Source organism: Rattus norvegicus, chromosome 14 (assembly GCF_021556685.1).
Source record: "Rattus norvegicus strain SHRSP/BbbUtx chromosome 14, alternate assembly SHRSP_T2T, whole genome shotgun sequence".
In the NCBI taxonomy this organism is placed as follows: Eukaryota; Metazoa; Chordata; class Mammalia; order Rodentia; family Muridae; genus Rattus; species Rattus norvegicus.
In genome coordinates this window covers 15,920,640-15,946,489 of record NC_141547.1, presented here as the reverse complement: position 1 = coordinate 15,946,489, position 25,850 = coordinate 15,920,640, and the positions used below count along the sequence as shown (strand labels likewise).

Sequence of the window (25,850 nt, the reverse complement as noted above, 5' to 3'; positions counted from 1 at the left end):
CCATCTCTCCAGCCCTAAACAAATCTTTTTTAAAAACCGTAATGAGTGAATTTTAAAATGTATCGTTCTGGACCAGTGAGATGTTTGCCACTAAGCCTGATTGTCTGAGTTTAGCCCCCTAGACCTGAATGAGGGTCTACTTCCCACAAGTCGTCCTCTGATTTCCACATGCAGGCCATAGCACATGCATGCAAGCACACACACACACACACACACACACACACACACACACACACACACACACACAAATAAATACATAAAATGTAAAATACAATACATAAATGTAAAATAAATACATAAAATGTTGTTACATTGCATAAACATGGTGTTATGGCCATCAAGCTAGTGTTTTTAAGAAAAAATAGAAATGTAGACTTCCATGTGAAATATTTTAATTTTTAAAAACTAACTTAACATTATTTCATGTGCAAGTCAGATAACTTTCAAATGCTAAGTATGCTACTATTCCTTAGGCTGAAGTAGACTATTCTTCATGCATGCAAATTTTAAATATTAAGTATCCCAAGAGTGCATCTTGTTGAGCTCCTTCTACGTTATAGATAACGACGTGGACTTAGAACTGTACTTTAGGAACATCGTCTTTGTCAGTCCCCTAATGTGCAGTTTTACTAGGACATATTTGCAGCCCCAGATCAATACCTGTGGTGCTTTCCTGCTCACTTGAGGACGGTGCAGAGCAGTGAAGCAGACTCCCAGTTTCCACATCAGCGAGGTCCAGGAAGCCCGCCTCACCCTGTTTCTACTTCTCAGTGTGAACAGCCTCTCAGTGTTCTGCACTATTACGTTTTCACATGTTGTATCTGTCCTGACATTTCTCCCTAACAAACGGCCCCTGAGCAGTTATGGTTTTCCTAGGTACAGGCAGGATAGACAACATCCTAAGAAAACTGAGTTCTAGGAGTCCATTCAGGATGAAGGGCAGTTGGCCTTGAGTTCATTCTCCAGGAATAAGGTTACTTATTAAATGAGGCATCTTTAAAGAGAAGTACACATAAAACAAAGGGGTTATTTTTGGTTTGAGAGGTTTTAGTTTCAATTTTTCTTTCAAGCAAGGTCTTACTATTTAGCCCTGGCTGACCTTGAATTCACAGAGGTTTGCCTGCCCCTGCCTCCTGAGTCCTGGGATTAGAGATGGGTCCCTACACCTGGCTAAAAACAAGGTTTTCTATTGATTCGCATGACAGAAATCTGACTGTCAGCTCACAGGAGGCGAACCTTGTGTTTCCCTCCAGAAGAGTACCTAAGGGCCCACTGGTTGTGAGTCCATGGTGACTTGCTAGAGTACAACTGACACAGCAGGAACAGTTGTACGCATAAAGCAGATGAATATTAAGCCAAGTGGTCAGCTTAGAACAAATATGCTAAAATAAAATAGACTTTTTTTTTAGGTTATTGAAAAGGTTATTGAAACAAAAATAAATCTTAGAATAATAAGAATCAGTATATAGTCTACAATTTACTTATTTCTCATCACCAAAAATGATCTCTTTTTTTCCCTTCCCCCAATATATATGTATATACAAAGGGAGATTTGCTTTTTAAAAATATGTAATAGTGGGGTTGGGGATTTAGCTCAGTGGTAGAGCGTTTGCCTAGCAAGCACAAGGCCCTGGGTTCGGTCCCCAACTCCAAGAAAAAATATGTAATAGTGGGCATTAAAGTTTTTTAAATCACTAATTAGCAGAAATGATGGTTTGCCGAAAACGTTTTACAAAATATTTTTTCAAAACCAGTTTCTGTGTGTGTGTGTGTGTGTGTGTGTGTGTGTGTGTGTGTGTGTGTGTGTGTGTACTTGAACTAAGGGTTGAAGGATTGAATCTACCTGCTAAGAATGTGTTTTCCCAGAGTTTATGTTTATTGTAAAATGAATTTATTATTTGCGGGCATTGGCTCAGCTGCTGTATGGAAAGCTAGTAGACAGATTTAAAGGAGAAAGGAGTCTCTCTTTGTCTAAAGTTCAGGCTGACAGGCAACGGGACTTTGCTCCTTAGATCCCTGAATGGTACTTGCCGTCCCCAGCCACACTGTACTAACTTGAACTAGTGAAGACTCTTTAGTTCCATCAGGTTCACGTTCCAGGCTGAGACAAGTTGGAAGAGGAGTGAGAAACACAAGAACATGACCTTGGAGTTAGAATCTGTTGGTCAGAATGTGGTCACACTTGATGCCATGTTTCCAGGCAGTCTCAGCAGTGTTCTATGTGGACAGTGTCGCACACAGACTTACCATAACTAAAGGAAGTGAGTGCATCTGAATAGCTGAGCACAATTACACAGCAGCGAGAGACACTGGGAGTGACAGTCTTTAAGATGACAAGTTCTAGGTAGAATTAAGCAGTTTAATGCTACAGAAATGAAAGATATATTTGAACATCTTTGATTGTATTTGATTCATCTGTGTTTGAACAAAAACAAACCTTTGTAGGATTTGGGTATAGGTGATATATTTTGTTTCATTTGTTGTAGTTGTCTGTAGAGAGTAGCAGCGCCACACTCCTTCCAGGAAGATCACTGGGGCACCACAGTCGTCCTGAATATGAGCAGGAGGCCATATGCTTTCCAACAGCAAAAGTAGGAGTGGCAAGGCTGTGTGTTCAAATACGAGCTTGCTCGGGTCTCAAGTAGAGACAGAAACAGAACAAATACCCGAACACTAGTGTTACGAACATGCCCTCCTGTGTTTGTTGTGAACATGGTAGTTACATTTTAAGGTAGAAGCGATTTCTAAGTGTGAGTAGCTAGAATGAATGAGAAAATAACCTGGCTTGGAGACCACGCCTATGTGCAATGTAGAGAAGTGCTCTGTGTGATACTATTCACATATAAACAGTGTAAGCATTTGAGTGACATACCAAAACCTCCTTTATTGAATTGTCAAAGTAACTTATTAAGGAGTGCATAGTTTTGTTTTTTTGAAACGGGATCTCACTGTGTAGCCCTGGTCAGCCAGAACATTCTGTGTAGATCAGCTGTCACCAAACTCACAGAGCTCTTCCTGAGTCTGCTTCTCAAGCACTGGGATTAAAGGCGTGAGCCACCATACCTGGCCTTAGTATCAATTTTTAATAAAAATACTAAGCAAAAAAGAGTAGTTTTAACACTATTTCTTTGTCAGATGTTTTCACCAAGTCTAGACCTTAACCACTTTTATTTTCTGAACTGTGTCTTAAATAACAGAAGTGATGTGTTCTCTTAATATACATCTGAAAATTCTTTTATTGTTTGAAGGTTATAGGGTTTGTTTTTTTGTAGCTCTACAATATTTTTCATATTTGTCATATTGAGGATTAATTCTTCAGTACAATTTTTAAAATACACATTTGCGGGCAGGCAGAATGGTTTCATTGGTAAAGACACTTGCACCAGGCCTGGAGACCTGAATTCAATTCCTCAGACCTACAGGTAGAAACGAGTAGTTTGCTACAGATTGTGTCCTCCCTCCCCACCCCTCTACCTCCCCCTCCTCTCTTTCTCTCTTCCTCCCCTTCTGTCTTTCTTTCTGTTTCTCTCTCTCTCTTTCTCTGTCTCTGTCTGTCTCTGTCTCTGTCTCTCTCTCTCTCTCTCTCTCTCTCTCTCTCTCTCTCACACACACACACACCCCTATATCTACCCAGAGACATGTACATCTGCACACGTGCACACATAGAAAGTGAATATAGGGCTGGAGAGATGGCTCAGCGGTTAAGAGCACCCGACTGCTCTTCCAGAGGTCATGAGTTCAATTCCCAGCAACCACATGGTGGCTCACAACCATCTGTAAAGAGATCCGATGCCCTCTTCTGGTGTATCTGAAGACAGCTACAGTGTACTTATATATAATAAATAAATAAATCTTAAAAAAAAAAAAAAAGAAAGTGAATATAATTATTTACACACATGCCCTTGTTCCTTTGGGCTCAATTACCTATTGCTTATATTTATTGTGATGCTCTTCTTTATGTCATTAGTTAATTCTTTTGAATAGCTATATGGGTCCATCAAATATGTCACGGTGTTTCTCATTGGTGGACATTTACCCAACATCTTTCTGTTGTATCTAGTTCTCTGATGTTTAATTTTGTTCTATTTGAATTTTAATTCCTGTCAATTGTTTTAAAGTAGAAATATTGTATCTTTAAAGATTTTGAGACACTTAGAACTTTAAAATTGGAAACTAGAGAGGTGGTTTGGGAATTGAGAGCACTTCTTCCAGAGGACCAAAGTTTGATCCCAGCACCCATGTGGTGGCTCATGTTAACTCAAGTTCTAGGGGATCTGATGCCCACTTCTGATCTCTGTGCACCAGGTTGGCAAGTGGTGCTCAGACACACATGCAGGCAGAACACTCACATGATAAAATAAAAATTATATAAAATGAAACTTTTTAAAACGTTTTATACACATATTGAATTTCCTTAGCCCAGTGCATAGTGTGCTGTGAAGGTAGCACAGTTAGGTTGGACCAGAGCCTGCCTGCCTGCCTGACTTCCCAGCTGAAATACACTGGCAGGCACAGGTACTGACCTCTGCCCTCCCCGCCAGTGACTCCTCCAACTCAGCTGCTTTGCCTTACTGAGTTGGCGTCTCATTTGCCCTTCTCACCTCTCAAGTCTTTAATGGGGTAAAAAGATCTCTCTAATTCAGTAATACTACCTATATAAATAGAAAAACCACTTTTAGAAAGATTTACCTATTTGTTTTATGTGTGAGTACAGTGTCACTGTTTCAGACATGCCAGAAAAGGGCAACAAATCCAATTACAGATGATCATGAGCCACCATGTGGGTGCTGGGAATTGAACTCAGGACCTCTGGAAGAACAGCCAGTGCTCTTAACTACTGAGCCATCTCTCCAGCCCAAAAAATCACTTCTTCAACATCCCATTTGCTGATTTTTCTTCAAAATTAAATGGTAAAATTTGGGAGTGCAAAGCATGATTGTTTCTTTTTTTTTTTTTTTTTCTTGTAATGCTGTTTTACCTTTCATTGACAGATTCAGAAGCTCTGTGACCGCGTAGCTTCATCTACTTTACTGGACGACCGAAGAAATGCTGTCCGTGCCCTTAAGTCACTGTCTAAGGTTTGCAACACTAAAGCACTGCTTCTCTGAAAACATTTCTTACTTTATGTGTGTGGGTGATTTGTCTGTATGTCTGTCCGCACCACTTGCATGCATTGTGCTTGCAGAGCCCAGAAGAGGGCATGGAGTTACAGACAGTTGTGAGCTGCCTTGTGGGTGCAGGGATCCAAATCCTTAACCTCTTAACCCGTAACCACTGAGCCATCTCCAACCAAGTTACTGTTTTGTTTTGTTTTGTGGTTGTGTTTTGTTTTGTGGTTGTGTTTCAGCCCTTAGTTTCTGTGAAAACACTTTTTGTTTTCTGCGCAGAAATACCGCTTGGAAGTGGGAATCCAAGCCATGGAGCATCTTATCCACGTCTTACAGACAGATCGGTAAGTTTCATGTGTTGACTTCTCTTTCCAACTTTTTGTGGAATTTTAATTTGTTCTAGAGTAACCACGACCATCCAGAAGATAGTGACATTAAGTCTACACAACACTTTTTATTCTTAGTTGTTCCTTTCTGGATACAAACCAGTTCGCTGAGTGTTAGTTTAGACATAAAGTGGAGTAAAAGATCCAGATGTGGTAGTGCACACATGTACTCAAAGCACTTAAGAGGACTTAAGGTCAGCATTTAAGGTCCTCTGTGGTGTTTATTTGTCCATCTGTCTGTTTTTGAGGCAGGCTTTCTTTATGTAGCTTGGCTGTCCTAGAACTTGCTCTGTAGGCAAGGCTGGCCTTAAACTCACAGAGATGTGCTTTCCTCTACCCCCTGGCTAAGATCATCTTTGCCTTTCTAGCAAGTTCTAGGCCAGTCTGGGCTACATGTGACCCTGTCTTAGGAAAAAAATGTGATGATGTAACTTAATTGAAATTAAGATTTTGATTTGTACTGGATATATGTATGTATTGATACTTATTTACAAAATAAGTTACAGTACGTAGGTAAATAGACTTTTCCTCTTAGGATACCAAATGCACAAAGAGTCTGATGTTAAATCTGGTGTGGCTTTAGAGAGAGGGAACTCAGCCTGTTTTTAACTCAGTCTTTCTTTTTAGATTTTATCTGTATTTTCTGCTTTAATCACCTGTGCATAGATAATTGTTAGATTGCCTCTGATAAATATGTCAGACTTTAGCTGCTTGTCACACATTTCTTCTCCACTGAGATCCCATATAAACCTTAAATTCAGAATTGGGGTGGGAAGACAAGTATTTCTGTACAAGCGTAAGGGCCTGGTACCCAGAGAACAGCTCAACATGGCCTCTTGCTGCAAGAAAGAAACAGGCAGGGCTGGGGATTTAGCTCAGTGGTAGAGCGCTTACCTAGGAAGCGCAAGGCCCTGGGTTCGGTCCCCAGCTCCGAAAAAAAGAACCAAAAAAAAAAAAAAAAAAAGAAACAGGCAGAGAGCAGGAGCTCAACTGATCTCTAGTCCTCCTGCTCTTGACTGAGTGGCTTGGGTCAGGAGGCCCAGAGGCTTGAGTCAGCTAAAAGCTTGACTAGTGCTGGAGGGTCTGACTGCAAGATGACTCAGTCATATGTGCTAGTAAGAGGCCTCTCAGCCTCTTGCTGTCTTTAAGCCTGTTTGAGCACCCTCATGATATATGGCAGTTCTAGGATCACTTGGAACCTGTGATTTGAAGGAGCAAGGACCAAGCAAGTACACTCTTTTTTTTTTTTTTTTTTTTTTTTTTTTCTTTTTTCTCTTTTTTTTTTCGGAGCTGGGGACCGAACCCAGGGCCTTTCGCTTCCTAGGCTCTACCACTGAGCTAAATCCTCAACCCTACAAGTACACTCTTAATTGCAGTCATCAGAAATGAATAAGCAAGTTGTGTCGATTTAAAGGGTGGCTCATTAGGTCCCCCCTCTGAGAGCTGTATCAGAGAGCTTTTATCTGAAAGCTACCTTTAAACTGTATTTTTTTTCTTTTGATCTCTCTGTAATTTGACTAGTATGTGTTTTCACCAGTTCATTGTAGTATAATATCCATCAGACTTCTTTTTTTTTAAGATTTATTTTATTTTATCTATATGAGTACATTATAGCTATCTTCAGACACATCAGAAGAAGGCATCAGATCCCATTACAGATGGTTGTGAGCCACCATGTGGTTGCTGGGGTTTGAACTCAGGACTTCTGGAAGAGCAGTCAGTGCTCTTAACCCCTGAGCCATCTCTCCAGCCCTCCATCATACTTCTTGTGTGTGTGTGTGTGTGTGTGTGTGTGTGTGTGTGTGTGTGTGTGTGTGTGTGTGTGTTTGTTATTTCTCTGTGTAGCCATGGCTGTCCTGGAACTATAGACTGTCCTGTCTATAGACCAGGCTGGCCGCAAACTCAGAGATCTACCTGCCTCTACCTCCTAAGTGCTAGACTTATAGGCATATGCTGCATGCCAAATTCAGATTTCTTTTTTTTTAAAGAATTACTTTTTTGATGTATATGAGTACACTGTGGCTGTCTACAGACAGCACCAGAAGAGGGCATCAGATCCCATTACAGATGGTTGTGAGCCACCATGTGGTTACTGGGAATTGAATTCAGAACCTCTGGAAGAGCAGCCAGTGCTCTTAACCGCTGAGCCATCTCTCCAGACCCCCACATTCAGATTTCTTATGGCAAAGACTATACGCTTTTTAAAGATGTAGGCACCACTTTCCACTTATTTCATAGCCACTTTGAGTATAGTCCAGCAACTCCTCAGTGAGTGGTTGTCCTTTCTTCTTCCCAGTAGGAGCGTGCATTGACTACTTTCTCAAAGCCAGCTACTGTGTGTAATTTACAGTAGGTAGAGTAATATCCCACCAGATACCTGCATTCCTTATCAGCCACACTTGGGAAAGTCACCTTACACAGCAGAAGGAACTTTGCCGATATAATTATGCTAAGGGACAAGAGGAAATCACACAGATTGTTTAGGTAGACCCAGTGTCACTACCTGGGACCTTAAAACCAGGACAGGGAAGTGAGAGAGGATGCCCTAAATTATAACGTGAAACGTACTCTGGAAGGCCTGAAGAATGACAGGCTAGTGTTGGGGTTTAAATCTCAACAGACAGAACACACCAAAGCAACATGATTCCACATGGAGAGGTTTAATGAGAAGAAGAGAATAGAAGAATAGAGGCTGGCCATGAGCACATGGAGGGAAAAGGGAGGGGAATGGGGAGAGAAGGGACCGGGACAAAGGGGAAGAGAAGAGCAAAGAGCAAGAGAGCGCAAGAGGAGAATGGGGAGTGGTGGTGTGCAAGCAGCCCCCTTTATAGTCAGGCATACTTGGCTGTTGCCAGGCAACTGTGGGGGTGGAGCTTAGACAGAATACCAACAGCTAGTATTGTAATTATACATGCCTGGCATTATTTTGTATTTTCCTTCCTTTCTCCCTCTCTTTTCTTTTCTTTTTTCCTTTTAAAGATTTTATTTATTTTATGTATTTGAGCACATCATTGCTGTCGAGGGCATCAGATCCCATTACAGATGGTTGTGAGCCACCATGTGTTGGGCTGAGAATTGAACTCAGGACCTCTGGAAGAGCAGTCAGTGCTCTTAACTGCTGAGCCATCTCTCCAGCCCTTCTCTTCTCTTCTCTCTCTTCTCTCTCTTCTCTTCTCTTCTCTCTCTTCTCTTCTCTTCTCTTCTCTTCTCTCTCTTCTCTCTCTTCTCTCTCTCCTCTTCTCTTCTCTTCTCTCTGTCCTCTTCTCTTCTCTTCTCTCTCTTCTCTTCTCTTCTCTCTCTTCTCTCTCTCCTCTTCTCTTCTCTCTCTCCTCTTCTCTCTCTTCTTTTCTCTTCTCTCTCTTCTCTTCTCTCTCTTCTCTTCTCTCTCTCCTCTTCTCTTCTCTCTCTTCTCTTCTCTTCTCTTCTCTCTCTTCTCTTCTCTCTCTTCTCTTCTCTCTCTTCTCTTCTCTCTCTTCTCTCTCTTCTCTTCTCTCTCTTCTCTTCTCTCTTCTCTTCTCTCTCTTCTCTTCTCTTCTCTCTCTTCTCTTCTCTCTCTTCTCTTCTCTTCTCTTCTCTTCTCTCTCTTCTCTTCTCTTCTCTCTTCTCTTCTCTCTCTTCTCTTCTCTTCTCTCTCCTCTTCTCTTCTCTCTCTTCTCTTTTCTTCTCTTCTCTTCTCTTCTCTCTCTTCTCTTCTCTTCCCTCTCTTCTCTTCTCTCTTCTCTTCCCTCTCTTCTCTTCTCTTCTCTCTCTTCTCTTCTCTTCTCTCTCTTCTCTTCTCTTCTCTTCTCTCTCTTCTCTCTCCTCTTCTCTTCTCTCTCTTCTCTTCTCTCTTCTCTCTCTCCTCTTCTCTTCTCTTCTTCCTTCCTTTGTTTTTTTTTTGTTTGTTTGTTTTTAGTTTGTTGGTTTTTTTGTTTTGTTTCATTTTGATTTTTGAGACATGGTTTCTCTCTGTAGCCCTAGAACTCACTGTGTAGACCAGGTTGACCTCAACCTGGGAGATCTGCCTGCCTGCCTCCCTACTGTGCCACCACCACCTGGCCTTTTTGAACTTTTCAAGTACAAATCTTAGACCTTTTAAGGAAATTCTGTTCCAAACATTTGTTTTCTTACTTCCTAACCATTTGATTTTGTAAGCTGAATTTGTAGTCTGTGCTTAATTTGCTCACCAACTCTAGGAGTTTCTTAATGAATTCAGTGTCCAAAATGCTCTTTTACCTCTTAGGGACATCAGCTGAATGTGGTGTAACAAGATACAGTAAGACTAGACACAAACCCTCTTGTCAAGGATGGACACAGTGACCCAATAGGAAGAAAGGGGTCCCAACTGCAGGCAGAAATGACTGAGATCCCCCAACTCCCCACTGTCAGGAGTCCCACAAGAACACCCAGCTACACACCTTTAAGGACTATGCTCAGGACCTACCTCAGACCTATACAGGGTCCTTGTTTGTTGCTTCAATCTTTATGAGCCCTGCTTAGTTGATTTGACTCTGTGAACCATGTTCTCATGGTGTCCTTGACCCCTCTGTTTCCTACTGTATGGACTGAAATGATTCCATGCAGCTGTTGGACGTGAGTGCTAGCGATTCAGATTCCAGTCCTGTGCTTACGTAGGAAGTGTTCCTTCCCACTGAGCCATCTCCTCAGCACCAGTTTACCTATATATTTTTGTAACTAGCTTCTAGCTCAGTGTTGGGTGAAGGTACAAGGGGTACTGCTCTTGCCTTTCTTACCTGAGAGGGAGAGCATTTTCCCTTCGCTGGTGTTAGTTACGGGACCTTTCTGTCTTGTTGGAACCCTGAGGATTAACCGCAGGGCCTCACACATGCTGTCTGGATGATTTCTTGCGGGTGTCTTGATCGTGTTAAAGAAGGTCTCTGATAGTTTGGGTTTCTCAATCATCCCTTAAAGACCTGTTTCAAATTTTCCAGAAGCAAAGCTGTGAATAATTTGTGTAAAAGCCCACTTGGCTCAGTCTCCCCACGCTCTGACAGCCCTTGGGGTTGTCATCTGTTCCCGTTGTCCTTACTGTGTGCTGACTCTCTGAAACCATCGTGACATTCTTGTTTCTCTGGATGCTCTGTCATCCTCCATGAGAGGGAACAATCTAACAGATTTTGAAATCTGGCAGCAAGTACAAGATCTTGTGTTCTTGATTATATAAATTGTATGTATTTACTATTTACCACAGAATTTCTTGAGAAAATGAAGTATAGAAAAGGTAGACTATCTACAGATTTGTACATTTTATATACATATGAACGTACACGAACATAAAATTACTGACTCTCCTGTTTGCTAGCTTTAAAGTTTGGCTTATTTTTATAAATATATCATGTTTTAACATGCATGCACACATAAACATATATTTACATACATAAGTTTTACTACATCGAATTAATCTGCCTTATTTTTTTGTTTTCTTTTTTCTTTTTTTCGGAGCTGGGGACCGAGCCCAGGGCCTTGCGCTTCCTAGGCAAGCGCTCTACCACTGAGCTAAATCCCCAACCCCAATCTGCCTTATTTTTAAACTTTTTATTTTATTGTTTATGAATATGGGTGTTTTGCCTGCATGTATCTGTGCACCATGGGCACGCATGGTACCCATGGACGTCAGAAGAGCATCAGATCCCCTGGGACTGGAATTACAGACAATGGAGAACTACCATATGGGTACTGGGAATTGAAAAACAGCCAGTGACTTTAACTGCTAAGTCATCTCTTCAGCCCCTTGGTTTTTTCTGCTTGATACTTTATTAATTATGATGCTATTGTATTTTCTCTTAAGATACATTTTTATTGCTGTCTTATGTATGCTATATTTTAATTAGACAGTCAAGTGGAATCTCAATTTTTATAATTCTAAATAAATCTTTACATAGACTCATATTTTAAATTAATTTATTATCATTATTATTAGAATGATGATGATTAGGATGAGGAAGTGGGAGAGGGGGCTGGAGAGATGGCTCAGCAGTTAAGAGCACTGATTGCTCTTCCAGACGTCCTGAGTTCAATTCCCAGCAACCACATGGTGGCTCACAACCATCGGAAATGGGATCTGATGCCCTCTTCTGGTGTGTCTGAAGACGGCTACAGTGTACTTATATATAATAAATAAATCTTTAAAAAGAAAAAAAGAGGAAGAGGAGAAGAAGAAGAGGAGGAGGAGGAGGATAAAGATCTCACCCTGTAGCCAGGCCTGGTCTGGAACTCACTCTGTAGTCCAGGCTAGTCTGGAGCTTGCAGCCAGCTGCCCTCCTTCTGGCTACCAAGCACAGAGAGTACAGTGTGAGCTTCCTGGCTTTACTAATACTTTCATAGATTAAGTTTCTAGGGAAAAAAATGAATACTTTATTGGTCTTAAAAAAATCCGCCTAAAAATGTGCATAACATTAAAGTCCAGCCAGTAGTGTATAAGTGTAATAATTTTTTTTTCCAGTTCGGATTCTGAAATAATAGCGTATGCTTTGGACACACTCTATAATATAATATCCAATGATGAAGAGGAAGAAGTAGGTAAGTTTCCAGTTATTTTACTGTATCTCTCTATATAAATTAACTAGGTTATACCAATTTTGCTTTGAAGTTGAGTTTATTTCATAAACTTTTCATTGTGTGGTGTTTTCCTAAGTTGTTCTCTGAATCAACACAGTAAAGATGTCACTTTCATACTGAATGGTGTCTCTAGGACAGTTGCTCAGTGTGTGGTCCGGACCATTATGACGAATGGGAGTGAGGTTTCTGTCCTTAAGTCAGGGGCTCACGGCGCAGCTTGGACTAGTCTAAGCTCAGTCTCCTCCCTCTATAGACACACACCAACGTGCCTCGCCTTACATTTTTAGTTTTTAGTGAACTTACAAGGTATTAGATATTCTGATATTTTCAAATGAAGTGTGTTTTAGTAGATTCTCCTTCACTCTCACTCACCAACCCCAGTTCCTCTGTCAGTCTCTGTTTGTCTCTCTCCCTTTTTTCTTTCTTTCTTTTTTTTTTTTTTGTTTTTTGTTTTGTTTTGTTTTTTGTTTTTTTGTTTTTTTTTGTTAGTAGCTCTACCTGTCCTAGAAGTCACTTTGTAGACAAGGCTGGCTTTGTAGAGATCAGCCAGTCTCTGCCTGCTGAGTGCTGTGGTTAAAGGAGTGCCCTGTCACACCCGGAAGAAGGCCTCCTTAAGTCTCTCCTTCTTTGGGCTGTAAGTAGGCAGTGTAGGTATTAGCCAGTGTGGAGTTAAATAATCCTCTCTGGTTGGCTGGTCTTTGTATGTGTTATTACCCTTATGCCAGCGCAGTAGTTAGTGGTGTTTCTCCTAATACTTAAGCCTTGGGGGCTGGGGGGTAAGACCTTGTTAATATATAAAGAGTAACAATTTGTAGGTTGTAGGGAGTTTTTTATTTTCTGTTCTCACTATGAAATAGTATAGATGTCTTTGATGTCTGCTCTCTTTGGTATGTCCTCCTTTCCCTTTCTAGTCAACGTGCTTGGGTACTTAGGTGAGGCAGCTTGCCCTTTGCTTGTCACTTGACCAAAGGCTTGATTGACTGTCTGTGCCTTAGTTGTCCATCCTGTAAAAAGATGCGCAGTGAGTAACATTGCACCGTACCCTTGAGGGTATCCCAGCTGCCACCCACAGTGAGACAATAGTGGGACTTCATTACTTCCCAGAAAAGAGCAACTTATTATTCTTGTGGTTTATAATTCTAATTTATATCAAAATACAACAGAACAGAAATAGTGAGTGAGTATTGACCTTGCACATACTGTATAACAGTTAGGCAGAAAGCATGTGCATGCTAACCCCACAGAGTACTGGTGGGGAGTGTGAGTGTTTGAAATGAAGTGTTGAATAGTCATGGTCCATAGAATCAAATATACTTTTCCTTAAGGTTTTATGTCTCTGTGATATCTCAGTTTATTAATTTCTAAGGGGTAAATATATTTAGTAAACATAATTTATTATCCTTGGAAAAAGAAGTTGAACATGTAGCCACTTAAATATATACATAAGACTAAGTATTCTTGAAGAGAAAGATATTTACTTCCCGTGGCTGGTTTTCAGATAAGAAAATTAAAACAATACACCTTTTTGTTGTGTTTGAGCTAGGGTTTCTCTATGTTGCCCTAGCTGTTCTGGAATTTGTTCTGTAGACCAGGTTGACTTCAAACTCAGGTCTACCTGCTTCTGCCTCCCAAGTGCTGGGAATAAAGGCATGCCAAACCATGCCAAGCCACATGTCTTATTTACTTGTACATTTGAGACAGGGTTCCTCAGAGTACTTCAAGCATTACGCACCACATAGCCCAGGCTGGCCTTGCAGCCCAGTCTTTATCCTTTGTCTTCCTGGGCACTAGGATTATAGGCAGCCTGCCTCTCTGCTCTGTATTTTTAATTCATCATTCAAAAGGTTTATTGATAACATAGGAAAGCAGCTTTTGAATCAGAATAAATGGTAGCAGAATAGTTTTTCTAGGGCCTTTTGCTTCTGAAACTTGAGTTAAGTGAATAAATTTTTTAAAAACTAGATAATAAGAAAATGTGTCCTTGAGTTGTATTATCAGTATCTTCTCCTTAAATGCTTCATCACGAGGCAGTGATCTAAAAACTAGAGTTCTTTACCTTAGGAATGTTTTATAACCCTTTGGTGATAAATCTGTTTGATAATCTTGAATACATAGCATATGTATCTAATATACAGCTGTGTGTGCTGGACGAGCCTCACCTGTCTGACGCAGTGACAGAATCTCGTTTTCTGAGCTATGCTGCTTGCTTGGCCGGCTCCTGTGCTCACACAGATATCCATTGCTCTGTCACCTACTTTCTATTTATTTATTTTTGTCTACCTTTTCAGATGATGTTGAAGGTAAAAGTTTGCATTTTCATATGCATGATGCTTTAGACATAAAACCTGGTAATATAAAAGGACACTGTCAAATGCTGTTTCTTCTGACTGCTAAAAAGTCTGACATTGGTTTTGTTGTGTCAGAATCAGAATTAAAAAGCAATATTTAATAATCTGTTATCCATACCATGAAGCTATTTTAGTGTTTCTTTTAATAAAATCTAATTTCTTCTCGTAGTTCCATTTATTCAAATTTGTTTTGTATATAATTCCTGGAAAACATTATTTATAAGTAATATTTGCATATATGTACATATATATGCATACATATCTACTTATAAGTGAGCTAGAAATTACTCAGTTCAGAGAATAAATGTATATTGATGTTGTCCCTTTAAAGTGCCGTGTGCACAGCTGTGCCTCAGTTACTGACCTTTACACTAATTTCTGGAATTCACTGATATTTATCCTCTGGTGATCTGTTTGGCTTCTAGTAACTTTTAACAGTATTTCTTTTCTTCATAATTAAAATAATCAATTTTCTTTACTTTTGTTTAACTAATATTTTTAAATGCTTTTTAGAATGAATGAACCATTATTATCTAAAGTAGATTTAAAATAACAGTTGCCGAAACTAACAGAGAACTAACTTACTACTTTTCTTGGCATTTGAGCCCCTTGCTTGGGATCAGAACAGCCTCGCACAGCCCTGACGTTTGTCGGCTGTTTCTTTGGGATGTTACAGAGCAGGAACTGTCGTTTCTGTTATTGTTCTCTCATATTTGTGTAGAGCCTTAAAGCGCGCAGAGTCCTCTCATGCCCATTATCTTACCTAACCTCATGCACCGTTGAGGTAGGTGTTGCGTCTCTTTCCTCAGATTAAACACCAAAGGCTGGGCAGTGTCACTCATGCTGTGACCCAGTTAGCAGAAGAACAGTGTCCTCTCTCGCTGCACTTCCTTGCTTTTCATGCCCCATAGATTTTTCCAATTGAGTAAATCGTGGCCAATTTTACTTTCTAGTTTTCTAAGTTTCTAAGTTTTTCTAAGTTTTCTAAGAAAACTTAAAGTTTCTAAGTTTTCATAGAACTTATGAATTATATCTTTACATAACTGGTTGATAGAAAATTCAGATAATCATTAAAATAGGCATGGCTGCTTAGCTGGTGAGTCACAGTTGTAAAGATTACTTGGTAACTCACTGTGTACTTTTCTTAGCTCCTCTTCTCTTTTTTTGGGGCGGGTGGGGTGGGTTGAGATAGGGTCCTGTAATGCTGGCCTGGAACTTGTAGATCAGCCTGGCCTAGAACTTGCAGTCATTCTCCTGTCTCTGCCTTTTGATTGCTGAGACTGCAATCATGTGCCTCCATGATCTGCTGTAGACTGCCCTTTTTATACAGCAGTTTTGTTCTCTAGATTATGAACTTGATACAGAATTCATCAAAAGGTCCTATAGTGTGTTTAAACAGTTTATACCTCTGGAAAACATATATCTATAAATATATTTTAAGAACAAATGTATTTGTATGTATTTAGTTAGAAGCTAGTTCTATAAATAGATCTGGAAAGTAGAAGGGTATATATGTGTATTTATTATATATGGGATAAGTGTATCATATATATATATATATATATGTGCATTCATATATAAATTTACACACACACATGTACCCCACAAAGTCCTTAGGATTAGGCTTTGCTTTTACTCTTCTGTTTTAGGGTTATCTTCGCTATAACAGTAGATCACTTTTCCCCACTTACATTAGGGATCATTCAGTTTTACAGGTTAGAGAAAGTTGCACATAATATATAAACTAAGATTAAAGAGGTACACTCAGCATGATGTAAGTGGACCAGATCAACAAGATAGCCTGTCTCATGCTCTTGCCTACAAGTATAACTTACTTTGCTCTGCTTTGCTGTGCTCTGCTTTGCTTTGCTGAGGCAGCGTCTTTCTACATAGCCCTGGCTGTCCTGGAACTTAACTATGTCGACCTAGCTGGCCTAGAACTCCCAGATATGCCTGCCTCTGCCTCTGCCCCTCAGGCACCACCATGCCCAGCTAGATAATTATTTCCTTTGGGTGTAGTTTTGATTTAAAACTTTAAATATGATTGATTTAATAGTTTTAACAGTCTTTCCTTACTACACCACCAAAAGCTGTGTGTGCTGTTACTTAGCGAGTTGGAAGGCACTGCATAAAAGCACAGAAGGGCTGGGCTGGAGAGATGGCTCGGTGCTTAAGAACACTGGCTGCTCCTCCAGGGCTCCGCAGGCTCGCTCTCAGCCCCAAAGGTGGCTCACGGCGTTCTGTAACTCTAGTCCCAGGGGATCTCAGATCTTCTTTTGGCCTCTGCAGGCACTGCATACATGTGTCGCTCACAGATACATGCAGAGGAAATACCTATGCACATAAAATAAAAATAAATAAGCCATTAAAATTTGGAAGCACTGCCCTAGGCGACGACTTTTTAAGATTGATGATTGCCTTGGTTGGTTTTGTCAAGTTGATGCAATCCTAGACACAGTTAGGAAGAATGAACTTGATTGAGAAAATGGCTCCATAAATTGGCCTGAGGACAAGAATGTGAGTGATTGGTATGGGAGGGCCCAGCCGTTGTAGGCTTACGGTCCCTGGGTAGGCGAACCTGGGTGTATAAGAAAGTAGGTTGAGCGGGCCAGGAAACAGTGTTCCCTCACGGACTCTGCTTCAGCTCCAGCTTCCAGGTTCTTGCCTTGAGTTCCTGCTTTGGCTATGTTTATGTTATGACTACAGTTTTAAGCTGAAATAAATCCCTTCCTTCTCAGTTACATTGGTCATAGTGATTTATCTCTATGAAACCCTAGCTAGGACAGAAGTCTTAGATCAGATTATATCACATTAGCTCAATTCAAAATGTAGAGCCAATTAATAATAAGCTACAGTATTTTGTATGCTATAGGTAACAGAATAAATCAAGGATATAAACTGTTTCTTTTTTAAAAAGATTTATTTACTTTATTTATGAGTACACTGTAGCTGTCTTCACACACACCAGAAGAGGGCATCAGATCCCATCACAGATGGCTGTGAGCCACCATGTGGTTGCTGGGAATTGAACTCAGGACCTCTGGAAGAACAGTCAGTGCTCTTAACCGCTGAGCCATCTCTCCAGCCCCTAAACTGTTTCTTGATAGGTTATTCTCTTATTTTTGGTGCAAGTATTACATTAACCCTTCCCTTTTATTTGGCCTGCATCCCTGAGTGTGCACAGGAGTTCTAAGACCGGTCTTGTATGATAAAAAGTCTAAAGTAGGTAACTGGAGGCCCTACAGACCCCGCCGGGATAGTAAGTGGTGAGAAGCTGCCCAGCTTTTGTCAGACACACCAGTCTCCAGGCTCTCGCTTCTCCAGATGCTCTTACCTTGCCTCTCTGAACTGTATTTTGAAAAAGCTACCAAGGCTAAAACTATAAATAAGTTATTTGTAATTAACTACATAAAAATATTTCAACATTAAAAAAAATTAGGGTCTAGAGCAGGGGTTAGGAGCATTTGCTATTTTTGTGGACGACCCAGATTTGGTTCCTAGTACTCACATGGCTGTTTACAACCATCCATTACTCTAGTTTCAAGGTACACATACGCACACATGCAGGCAAAACATTCATACATGTAATTTAAAAGGTAAATAAGTATTTCTAAATTAACAAAAGACATTATACAGTGAATCCATCAAGTTAGAACCTTTTCCCTCCTTTCTTTGACTAGTTTACTCTGCTGTTTTCTATGTGTATAGGTGTTTTGCCTGCATGTGTGTCTATATATCACCTGTGCCTGGTGTTTGCAGAAGCCAGAAAAGGGCATAGGATGCCCTGGAACTAGAGTTCAGACACTTAGGAGCCAACATGTGCATGCTTGGAATTGAATCCATGAGCTAGTGTTCTTAACCATTGAGCCATCTCTGCAGCCCCAATATGCAATACGTTCAATCCTTTCTCTTAGTGGGTGAGCATCGAGTTGCTTCTAGTTCAGGACTACTAAAATTTGATTAGGTCCATTTCTATCAACTTTTTTTTTTTTTTCCCTTTTCTTTTTTTCGGAGCTGGGGACCAAACCCAGGGCCTTGCGCTTGCTAGGCAAGTGCTCTACCACTGAGCTAAATCCCCAACTCAACTTTTTAATAATTTAGGGTTTATGTATGTTTTACTCTGCTACTGTAATAAACACCATGATCAAAAACAACTTGAGGGATAAAAGGGTTTATTTATTTGGCTTTCACTTCCAACTCACAGTCTGTTGTTGAAGGAAGTCAGGGTAGGAAGTTGAAGCAGATATCATGAAGGATTATGCCTTATGGGTTCACTCACAGGCTCAGGCTTAGCCGTAAGTACAGCCCAGGATGCCTGCTCGAGATAGTGCCAAACACAGTGGGCCGAGCTCCCTGTAACTGAGGCTACACCTTTTCTCTTGACCTCTCTTCAGGAATCCCACCCTGCCATGCAGTGCCAGGTCTCAGCTGCTCTCTGTGACGCCCTCCACCCCACTTCCATCTTTTACCCCTTGATCCTTCAAAGCCAGTACCATGAAGGCTCTCTTACACCTTGCTGAGTTCTGGTGTCAGCTTGAGATACGGGCTGGGCCCCCTTGGACCACAGGCTCTGTGTACTAGCCCCGGGGAGATACTTTACTGTTGTCCCAGTGAAGCCCAGAGACTTCTCCTTGTGAAGCAGATCTCTTACCAATTGCAGCTGACTTTTCAGCTCTAGCCAGCTAGCATCCCATTGCCCCAGTGAGCCATGATGGTCCTGACTTCTGGTTAATCGTAGCTAATTCTTCAGGCCCAACTGACTGGCACACACAGGTTCCTTTTTCTTGTGGGGAGTATTTTTATTTATGTGAATGAATGTTTTGCCTGCACGGTTGTATGCCCACCATGCATTTGCCTGCTGTTCATGCAGGTGAGAGAGGACATTGGATCCCTCGAACATGGGATCTGGAGTTATAGACAGTTGTGAGCCACCATCTGGGTGCTGGGAACCAAACCCAGGTGCTATACAAAAGCAACAAGTGGCTTAACTATAAGCTGGCATCTCTTGCCCCATATATATATATATATAGTATGAGTATACTGTAGCTGTCTTCAGACACACCAGAAGAGGGTATTGGATCCCATTACAGATGGTTGTGAGCCACCATGTGGTTGCTGGGAATTGAACTCAGGTCCTCTGGAAGAGCAGTCTGTGCTCTTAACCGCTGAGCCATCTCTCCAGCCCCCCCCCCCCTTTTTTTTTTCGGAGCTGGGGACCAAACCCAGGGCCTTGTGCTTGCTAGGCAAGCGCTCTACCGCTGAGCTAAATCCCCAACCCCCCCACATAGATTCTTAATCCAAAATATCACACACTGCCTTAATAGTCTTTGCCCCTCTCTGAAACCCCACAAGCCAGGCCTCCATTGTCTGTGCTTCTTTCAGGAGTCCACAAGGATGAATACCTTGTTGAGTGTTGGATGACTTTTCTAACCCAGAGTTCCAAAGTCCTGCACAGTCCTCTAACAAAGCAGTCCAAGGCATAGAGACACACAGTTAGCTTTATTTCAGCACCCCACTCCTAGTACTAGTTTTGCTCTACTTTCGTTCAGTTACAGTTACAAACTCAAAGCCATCATCTTGCCTTAGCCACGTGAGTGCAGGGCCTACAGGCACCCTGCCACTTAGGCCTATAAAATTTAGATCATTTTAGTACATAACACTGTCAAGAAATTCAGTGTTTAATTCTGCTTTTACTGCCAAATACTTGTCTAGGTTCTATATAAAAACAATACTGGTTGGTCGGAAGGTGAATGACTATTTCATAATCAAACTGTACTGACAAGCACAGATCAGCAGACTGCCGTTTTGAGGTATACTGATTTGGAGATACAGTTAACGTAAAATTTGCTCATAGATGTTGTATAGTCTTACAAGTTTCAACAAAAGAGTCTAGTAGTGGTTGATGGGATGTGCCACTGTGGTTAAATGCTTTCCTGTCATAAAGCAAGCCCTGGGTCCAAACCCCAGCACTGGAAAAAAAATTGTGTAACCACTACCACAATCAAGACAGAACATTTGTACCATAAACACTTGCCTTATCCTGATAAAAGTTGAACCTGAGTCTTTGAGGAAATGTGATGTCTAACTGCCCCCTGAAAGTGAGGCTACAAATATAGTTTTCAATCTTAATTGCATTACTGATACCAGCCATGCTGTTGACTTGTTTATATTCCAGGAAAATGACCATTTCTGTTTAGCTCGTCAGTGAAAGGATACTTTAACATAGCATCATGTTGAAGTACTTTGTTCTTTGAATATTACAGAAGAAAATTCTACAAGACAGAGTGAGGATTTGGGAAGCCAATTTACAGAAATTTTCATTAAGCAGCCAGAAAATGTCACTCTCCTGTTATCTTTGTTGGAGGTAAATAGGGAATCCTGACATTTCGTCATACAATGAGATGCTTTCGTTGCCTGTGGGTGTTCTGAAGAAGTAATATGTGCACACTTGAAAGGCGGTAGTGAGTGAAGTCTGCTGTGTACCATGCTTTTGAATGCATGTGAGCGACTTGATAGAGGAAATATGTGATCTATTAAAATAACATGTATCTTATTTCTAGTTTTACAAAGTATAATTTTGTTATCATTAACATTTTAGTAAGTTTAACCAATTAACATTAACTTTTTATTTCTTAAAATTCATTTTTAAAGTTCCCTGAAATTCTGTTTTCCTGTTGTAGTTTCTTATTGCACTATTAGTTGAAAACATTGTTTTCCTTAAATAGCAATGAGAGTTGCTAAACAGTTGAAATTCTTCCATTGCAGGAGTTTGATTTCCACGTCCGATGGCCTGGTGTGAGACTTCTGACTTCTCTTTTAAAACAGCTAGGGCCTCCAGTGCAGCAAATCATCCTAGTCAGCCCCATGGGTAAGCAGTTCCTCCTGAGTAACTTCACATACAAAGTAGGGGCCACTGCCTGGAAGGGACTGAAGTAGCGACTTAGTAAATTGTAAACCGCTATTCGTGTTGTTGGTCTGCATGTAATTTTCTCATGGTTCTATGTTCTAGGTGTTTCAAAATTAATGGACTTGCTGGCAGATTCCAGGGAAATTATACGTAATGATGTAAGTTTAATTTGGAAAGAAAAACAGAACATGATGCTTATTCTCTTTTTGCAAATAGAATCTCTTTTTACCTTTATGAGTTAAGAAAAGTTAGTTTTAGAAAGCGTTGGCCAACTTTAAGACTCAAGTGTCAGGCGTATTATTTCTTTATCTGTGCTTATCAAGAATTTGGACTTAGACAAACCATTTTGTTATTCAGCTTGACCACTTCTGTATGTTTAGACTTTCTTCCGTTGTCTTCTGAAATGCTGACATAGCATCCTCCTCAGAAATTGTCTTTGCTCCTCCAGTTAACATTCCGAGACACCGCATGGTGTAAGTTTACCATGCGTCTCGTGGCTTCCTCATTCTTACTCCACTGAGAATGTGTCCAGAGGACTGATTTTCATTGGTGATCTCTTTAGGCAGAGTGTCACTCTTCCCTAGCCATTCTCCATCTGGTACTTACTGTGATCCTTGCTTATGGTTTTGAACTTTGTAACAGGTTAATGCAAAGCAGAAACAGAACTAAACCAAACCCTTGACTTGTAACCCATGTAATACATACATATTTTAACTTAACATGTAAAACTGTGTTGTAGTGGGGCTAGAGAGATGGCTCTGGAGCTTCTTGGATAGGACTCGGGTTCAGTTCCCAGCAGCACATGGGAGCTCACAACCATTTGTGACCCCAGTTCTAAGGCATTCAGCAAACACCAGCCATGCGCATACACAGAATCAAAGAAGCACTCGTACACATAAGATAAAAATAAGTCTAAAACTTTTAAATGTTGTAGTATCTATGGCAAAGTAATATTATTGACAGTAAAATGCTGTAACAGTGATTTTACAAGTGTGTGTGTGTGTGTGTGTGTGTGTGTGTGTGTGTGTGTGTGTGTGTGTGTGTGTATGTGTTTGTCTGTTTTAAGGTAAAAATCTCACTCTGCAGCCCAGGCTGGCCTAAAACCTGAACCCCCTCCTAAGTGCTAGCATTACAGACAGATGTCTTTGTGCCTGACTTATATATCTGCTTGCTTTCTCTTTCTGAAATGAGCATCCATCTACTAGGAATAACTTGGGATGTTTTTCCATAATTAAAATACGACTATGGGGGTAGAGATGTGGCTCAGTGATTGAGAGGATTTGTTACAGAGGCAGGGGTGGTTCCCAGTCCCCAGGTCAAGAGGCTCTTCATCCCTTGTAGCTCTGCTTCCCAGGGATCTGGTGTTCTCTCCTCTGGCCACCACAGGCACTTCAGACATGATACACAGACAGACAAGCAGGATGCACACACATGTACATAAATACAAATCTTAAGTGAATAAAACATGGCTGTGTACCTTAAAGTCAAGGCTTCTACTCAGCCATAAGTTTAGCTAAGAGGATGTTAAGCCTTCAAATGAAGAAATTCTCTTTCTCTAAGTCTTCGTTCGTGTCTTCAGAATTTGTTTTATTTTCAGATATAAAATTGTCCTTTTTACAAATGCCCACTTTGGTTCCTTAATTCCTTTCTTAGAGCATGTATATTCATTGTACAAAATAAAATGACTACATGTGTTTTATGTAAGCTATATTTTATGCCAGCACCCCCTGGTGCCCCACCCCCACCATGTTTTCAGTCTATTTACTTTAGCTCTTGGCCCTTCTAATTTTTTTGCTTCAGGTTTTATTCGAGACAGATAAGATGATTGTCTATGTTGACTTTTATTAATTTTATGAGTAGAGCTTAAGTTTTATTTTTGTTGTAACCTCTAATATCTCAGTTTTATTTTCTTAGGGATATTTTCTTGGTTTCATTTGACCTATTCAGGAAAATAAACTACTAATAAATGTTGAGATTTAAAAATGGTAAACTCAGGGGTTGGGGATTTAGCTCAGTGGTAGAGCGCTTGCCTAGGAAGCGCAAGGCCCTGGGTTCGGTCCCCAGCTCTGCAAAAAAAAAAAAAAAGAACCAAAAGAAAAAAAAAAAGGTAACTCTGTAGGTGCTGTTTTCCCACCTTTAAAATTATATGACATCTAGGTATGGTAGAACATGCCTGTAGCCCCAGTCCTCTGGAGACAGAAGCAGGATCTCCGTGAGTTCAAGGCCAGTCTAGTGTGTGTAGAGTGTTCCATGGAGAGTGTGGCAGAGGGATTCAAGATACTATTACTCTATTTTGCACATAAGTATACTGAAACATGGAATTTGTGTACTTACAGTCACACAGCTAGTGAGGAGGGCATTTAGCTTCTGTCCACTTCATGAGACTCGGTTTGTGTCTGCGGTATACCTTTTTTTCCCTTTCATGCAGTTAAAATTCAAGTTGGCAACATTATGTGGGCAAGAGAATTTGACATTTAAATTCTGTTTTACCTTTCTTTCATGTTAGTGTTAAAATTTGAAAGTCAGGAGAAGGGTGGACGAGCCCAGCGAGTCGATAGCATTCTTAAACTTGTGTGGGTGCTTAGCTGCCACCGTGTGCTCCTCCCTGTGTGCCAAACCTCTGAAGCAGTAGCTGTGCCTGTCCCCTTCAGATAGTTCTTGTGGTCACTTGCTGAGTGATGCTGAAGTAGGAAGTGAGTAAGCCATAGGGCTGGAGAGACAGCTGAGCAGGTCAGAGCACTGGCTGCCCTTCCAGAGGAACTGGGTTCAAGTCCCAGCAACCACGTGTTAGCTCTTAGCTGTCTGTAATTCCAGTTCCAGGGATCCTGTACCCTCTTTTGGCCTCCACAGGCACTAGGCATACAAGTGTATACAGGCATACATACACCATACACATGAAAAGAAACAAGTAATAAACAGTAATGTACATGTTTTTTAAATTGTGAATGACAAAGATTATAAACAGCTTAATAGGCTGAAAAAAAATCCTAAAAGTCAGGGCAAAGACTTAGTTACCTTTTTGTTTGTTTGTTCTGACATTCAGCAGTTAGGTCTCATCCACACTGACTAGATTTTGAAATGTGTAAACAGGGTCATAAGTTACCATGATACACTGTGGAATATTCCTTATTCCTTTGGCCAAGACAACTTGGTTGCGTCCTTATCCATGCAGTCCTCAGGTGCATCCGGAGGCTCCCTACCCATCTGAACCTCATCTCCCCCATGACACATTCCAGATTTCAATGCCTATGGCCTGCTTCTTGCTTGGGAATGTCAATGGCACCCTCCTGGATCATTCCTTGTGGGTGGCAGGACAGCCAGTCTTCTCGCTGCCCTTCCTCATGGAAGCCATTCTTGACAGTTTGGGTGGGACAAGACCATGGGCAGAAAAGCCGCACCACATGTACCTTCTGTAAACTTCCTGCACAGGTTGCGAATTTTCATTTCTTTTTTCTGTTGATTTAAAATCAAACTGTAGGAATTTAGGGGCCTGATTTGCAAGAATTCCTGAATTCTGTAGAAGTCCTATTAGAACATGGTGGTGTTTCATGATTTATATTATCATTTCGAGTAGAGTAAATATGAGAACTTTATAATCAGTCTCAGCTTGTGGAAACCACACAGTGACAGATAGGAATGAGGTAATTGCGTTTTTACTGTATGTAGTAAGGAAAGACCTGTTAGATGTAAACTCTTGCCAAGGCCCCATTCCTATGTGATCTATGACCTTCAGGGGAACAGTTTGCTGAACTGTCTCTGCCCTCTATGACCTTCTGTATATAGAAAGCGAAACAGTTGGACCCTGTTTATTGTAGGAGTCTGTGATTTTAAAGTAATTTTCAGGTGTCCAATAAATTTCGTACCCAACTGAACGCCACCTTTCTTTTCCCTCAGGGCGTCTTACTACTGCAGGCATTAACAAGGAGCAACGGAGCGATCCAGAAAATTGTTGCTTTTGAAAATGCTTTCGAGAGACTACTGGACATTATTACAGAGGAGGGGAACAGCGATGGAGGTAAGAGGGGAGACTGGGAAGACTGCTTTGTCCTCCCTCATCTTGAGGGAGGCACCATGCTTTTGTAGCAGAACATACACTTGATTACATAACTGCCCCTCTTGCCAACCATAGACTCCCAGGATCAAATGCTGCTGTACAACCTCGGGTTTTCACAGATTTCAGTCTTTCCAGGGAGGGGACCTAGAAGTATCATTGGGACAGGAGTCTTTAGCAGATTATCTCCCCAAGGGAAGAAATGAGAGCTGTGGACATGTAAGCCAGGCAGAGAAGAAAGGCAGGAGTCTGTCTGCATTGCGAGTGCGCCGTGCCAGACACACGAGCACAGCCACGTCTCCAGTGTCAGGGTGTGTGGGGTGGTGATCCCCAGGCGTTGTAACTCAGACGCAGCATCTTCCAGATACGCCCTCTTCGCCAACACAGGTTCTTTTTATTGAAGTCCTAATTCCTAGAATTAACTTACAGATCATACAGTAAATATATCTACATGTGTGACATATAGAGTACACAGAGCTAAGGGGTAGAATT

General features: G+C 41.0%; 1 protein-coding gene across 4 annotated transcripts in view; it reads left to right on the top strand.

Moving 5' to 3' along the window:
- Uso1 (USO1 vesicle transport factor) overlaps positions 1–25,850 on the top strand; it is a 65,356-nt gene that overhangs the window by 7,777 nt on the left and 31,729 nt on the right. For all 4 annotated transcript variants that reach the window (XM_087584170.1, XM_087584169.1, XM_087584168.1 and 1 more), the window contains 7 exon segments: positions 4,992–5,078; positions 5,388–5,452; positions 11,937–12,013; positions 20,664–20,764; positions 21,166–21,268; positions 21,410–21,465; positions 25,202–25,322. In XM_087584170.1, the coding sequence (XP_087440296.1) occupies positions 4,992–5,078; positions 5,388–5,452; positions 11,937–12,013; positions 20,664–20,764; positions 21,166–21,268; positions 21,410–21,465; positions 25,202–25,322 (610 nt within the window).